The following is a 3,973-nucleotide window of genomic DNA, read 5'->3' as shown; positions in this document are numbered from 1 at the left end:
CCTTTGCGATGTTTCCCAGATGATGAAACCCCACGTGTGTCTAACCCTGATTAACCCACGCACTCGGATCATCCTCCCCAACAAAAAGGGGCAACGAGGGTGAATCCCCATCCCACTTCGCTCCCGGAGCTGCAGGAAGGCGAGAACCGGGGGGAAAAAACCGCAGGCGAGGCGGGAGCTGCTATTTTAACCCCGGTATTTTTCCCGTGCCAGCAGGTCCGGAAAACCTCCCGCAGCCATGGCGCTGGTGAAGAGCGGTTGGCTTTGGCGGCAGAGTAAGTGCGACCCTTGAGCTTTCCAGGTTGGGAGCCCCCCTCCAAAAAAAAAAACAAACCCGGAGAGGTTTGGGCTACGGGATGCCAGGAGGAGGCGCGGGGGGAACGGGCCCCAACGGGGGCGGTTAATCCATGGCAGCGAGGAAATCGCGGCTCAGCTGCTCGCGGATTTACGTAAGAGAGAGGGGCCTTCTGCCACGAAAACAGACACGCGGCTCCACGTCCGGGGCTGGATCCAGTCCTGCGCGCACGGCAGGGCAGCACCGACATGCCCCGATGGCTTTTTTGGCAGCCCTTTTTAATTTAAAGCCACCTGGCCACGCTGCCCCGGATGCTCATGCCAGGCACGGGCGCCCCGCGGGATGCAGCGACTCTTGCAGGGGGTGGTGGGATCCGGCTGCAAATTTGGGGGGACGGCATTGGGTCTCCTGAGCGCGCTGGCCGTATCCCACCGGGCTCAGTGGGGTCCTTCACCTCCTCCCCATCCCGCCAGGCTCCATCCTGCGCCGCTGGAAGAGAAACTGGTTCGTCCTCTACCTGGACGGCAGCTTGGTTTACTACCATGACGAGACGCAGCGCGACATGGACGGCCGGATCCACATCAAATACAGCTGCCGGGACGTGAGGACCGGCCGCGAGTGCAGAGGTGAGCGAAGCCCCACGTCCCCAAGCCCCGTGTCCCCAAGCCCATCCCGTGCAGGGCTCTCTGCGTGGACTGTATCCCTTTTAACCGATGCTCTGCAGGTCTGAAACGCGCTTGCGCACATCTAGAATGCTCCCCAAAAAACCCAGGCTGCCTAATTCGCCCCGTTCTAGCTCCCAGCCAGCGCCGGGCCGTCCCCCGTGAGATGCACGTTGCCTCTTCTCTTCCATTGCTTTTCCACGGGGGAAGGAAGAAGAAACTCTTCTCCTGGTTTGTGCTTGTTCAAAACATGATCCCACGGCCCTGACTCATCCCTCGCCGTCTCGCACAAACAAGGAGAACAAAGCAGCAGCTTGGCTCGGCCCCGGCAGCCCACGGCCGCTGCACAAAGCGCCTTTCTTGGGCTGCGACCGGCAGCGGCGAAGCCGGGATGTCGCGGTGGGAACACAAACCCAAAGATTTATCCTCGCCGAAGGGTCCCGCCAGGCTTTGAGCTGGGGGAAGGTGCGGGCATAAACGAGCCTCCTGGATTTAAGACTTCGTTCTTGCCCGTGATCCATCCCCAGCAGCGAGTGTCTCGCGCTTCGACAAAATGTGGGTGCCCGCTGCAACGTGGCAAATGCAAAGCAAACGCAGCTCGGACGAGATTTTTGGCAGTTTTCTGTCCTTCCATTTTCTTTCTGCCGCGGGGGTGGAAGTTTCTGCTCGCCAGCTTTTTGCTCGTGTAGGCTTTTAACCTTTGAGAGCCTGATTGTAACTTGTAAGCGGAGCCGGAGCCGAAATTAAACCCGAATTACGAGCACGGTGTCCCAGCAGGTTTTTAATGATTGCATTCGTTAGTGGCACACGGGGGGCTGCTCGTGCCAGGGGTAATTTGGAGCCCGACCCTCTCCCGAGAGGGGCTGTGGGCAGAGGGGGAGGGTCTCTGGGACATCTCTTTCACTGAGGCAGGATCCTGCCCCTTCTGTTTCCAGACGTGCAGCCGCCCGACGGGAAGAGCCGCGACTGCCTGCTGACCGTCGTGCTGCGGGACGGCTCCAAGACGACGCTGTGTGCCGAGAGCGAGGACGATGCCGTGTAAGCCGAAATCCCGTGGCGGCAGCACCCAAATCCCCTCGGCGGCTTTTTCATCCCGTCCCACTCCCACCACATCCCACCCGTGGCTAACACCCCACGCAGCCCTTGTTGTCTCAAACACCCGCGTTCGCTCGCAGGGTGGTAGGCGCAGGCGGAGATTTGGGTTTCCTGCTGAATAATTCAGAGCCAAAAGTAGCTATTTTTAAGCAGTCGGTCTCCTGCGGGGCGGGTTTCCCTCCTGGATGAGAAATCGCCTCTCGGGCCGACCGAGGATCACTGGGGAAGGGTTTTCATCGGTATTTGGCGATAAATAAGCATGAAAGTGAAGTCCTTATTGGCTTAAGGCCATGCCCAGCAGGAGGAAACACCCACTTTTAGCACTGCTCCCCTTCTCTTTATTTCTATAAAAATTAAGAATTGTTATAAAAATCGGAATTTTTTATAAAAAGTTTTAAAAAAAAAAAATCTATAAAAAAAATAAGAAGTGGGAAACCTTCAGCTGAACTTAGATGGAGGGAGACGTTCAGCCACGGCCAAGCTGAGCTTGATCAATTGAGCTTGACCCCCAGTTGAATGGAAACGCATCCGTTACCCGCTTTTTCCCCCAATTTAGATGCCGTTTTCCTGCCTGCGCTTGGTTTAGCCCGGGCCGTTCCCAGGGACAGCGCTTAGCCCTGTGCCCACCCCCGTGGCGTCGGGTACCTCCCAGCACCATCCCATCCCCACCTGTTAGCCCAGCGCTGGCTAATAGGGAATTAAAGATTAGCGCCGGCCCCGCGGCCGCATCCAGGTCACCGGTTTTTTTTTATCCAGGTCACCGGTGGGAGGGGGGGGGACACGTGCGCCCAGCGGAGCCGCCGGGCAGCCCCACGGGGTCAATTCCCACCCCCACAGCACACCCCAAAACCGGGTCCCCTCTGTTTTGTTTGCAGCGCTTGGAAGATGGCCGTGCTGGAGGCTAAATCCACCCCGGTGAGGCTTCATCCCCCAAAAGAGGGGCGCCGTCCCGGCACGGGCTTCGGGCACGCGTGGGTGTAACCCCCCAACCCCAGCACCCCCCGCCCCCGGGGCTGATGCTGAGCTCGGGGTGGCCCCCCGAGACCCTGCGCCCATCGGGCGGCCTTGGGGCACAGGGAGTAAAGCGCCGGGAGCCAGACGGGGAAGAAGGTTGAGGAGAAGCGTTAGCGACAGAGCAGCCTGCTCGCGATGCCACCAACAGGAGACAGAGCCGAGGGTGACCCTGTTCAGCGGTCTGGGGTGACGGGGGCAGAGTTACAGTGACAGGGGACACAGTTAAGGGGAATGGGGGCAGAATTTAAGGGGAATGGGAGATGGTTAAGGTGACGGGGGGCAGAGTTAAGGTGACCCGAGCACAGGTAGGTGATCCGGGTGCTTGAGCAAAGGCTGCCCCTGGCATTTCGGACACTCTGGGTCCCCCTTTCAGCAGTGCAGGGGAACCCAAGCGATTCAGGCCCCCCGTCACGCATGGGGGAAAACCGAGGCACTGCACTGGCATGGCCACGCCGGCTGGGTCGCGGCTCCGCCGTGCAGCCCCCGGTCTGGCCCCCAGCCTCACGCCGCGCTCCTGCCACTCCCAGGTGCACGTCTACGACCCCTACGACGACGACTACTACCAGACGGTGCCCCTCGACTCCCACCAGACCGCCTACATCAGCTCCGGCCACTACGGCCACCAGTACGGAGGTGGGTGGCCCCATCCGGCGGCACAGGGTTGTTGGCCGGATCCTGATTCACCCCATCCCTCCCCGGTGTTCGTTTGATGTTTCACCTTTTTACCAGCCGGGGGATGCTTAATTTGGCCAGGGTGTCACGGCTCCCCCCCCGGCACAGGGATCCCCCGAGCGATGCTTTTTGCAGTTCGGGGATCGATGCGCGGCTCCAGGGGCCCATGGGCTGAGACCTGGCAAACTTGGTGCACCGCGGCACATTCAGGGCAGGGGCTGTTTGCTGCGGTGGG

General features: G+C 60.2%; 1 protein-coding gene across 1 annotated transcript in view; it reads left to right on the top strand.

Moving 5' to 3' along the window:
- Positions 1 to 214: 214 nt before the first annotated feature.
- PLEKHB1 (pleckstrin homology domain containing B1) overlaps positions 215 to 3,973 on the top strand; it is a 5,796-nt gene continuing 2,037 nt past the window's right edge. Inside the window, exons 1-5 of the mRNA XM_009286148.1 lie at positions 215 to 275; positions 769 to 921; positions 1,893 to 1,995; positions 2,928 to 2,967; positions 3,594 to 3,699. Of these exons, the coding sequence (XP_009284423.1) occupies positions 239 to 275; positions 769 to 921; positions 1,893 to 1,995; positions 2,928 to 2,967; positions 3,594 to 3,699 (439 nt within the window). The 5' untranslated portion in view covers positions 215 to 238. The remainder of the gene's footprint in view (positions 276 to 768; positions 922 to 1,892; positions 1,996 to 2,927; positions 2,968 to 3,593; positions 3,700 to 3,973) is intronic.

This window comes from Aptenodytes forsteri, unplaced genomic scaffold, assembly GCF_000699145.1.
Source record: "Aptenodytes forsteri isolate BGI_AS27 unplaced genomic scaffold, ASM69914v1 Scaffold231, whole genome shotgun sequence".
NCBI lineage: Eukaryota > Metazoa > Chordata > Aves > Sphenisciformes > Spheniscidae > Aptenodytes > Aptenodytes forsteri.
This window is presented reverse-complemented; position numbering and strand designations above follow the sequence as displayed.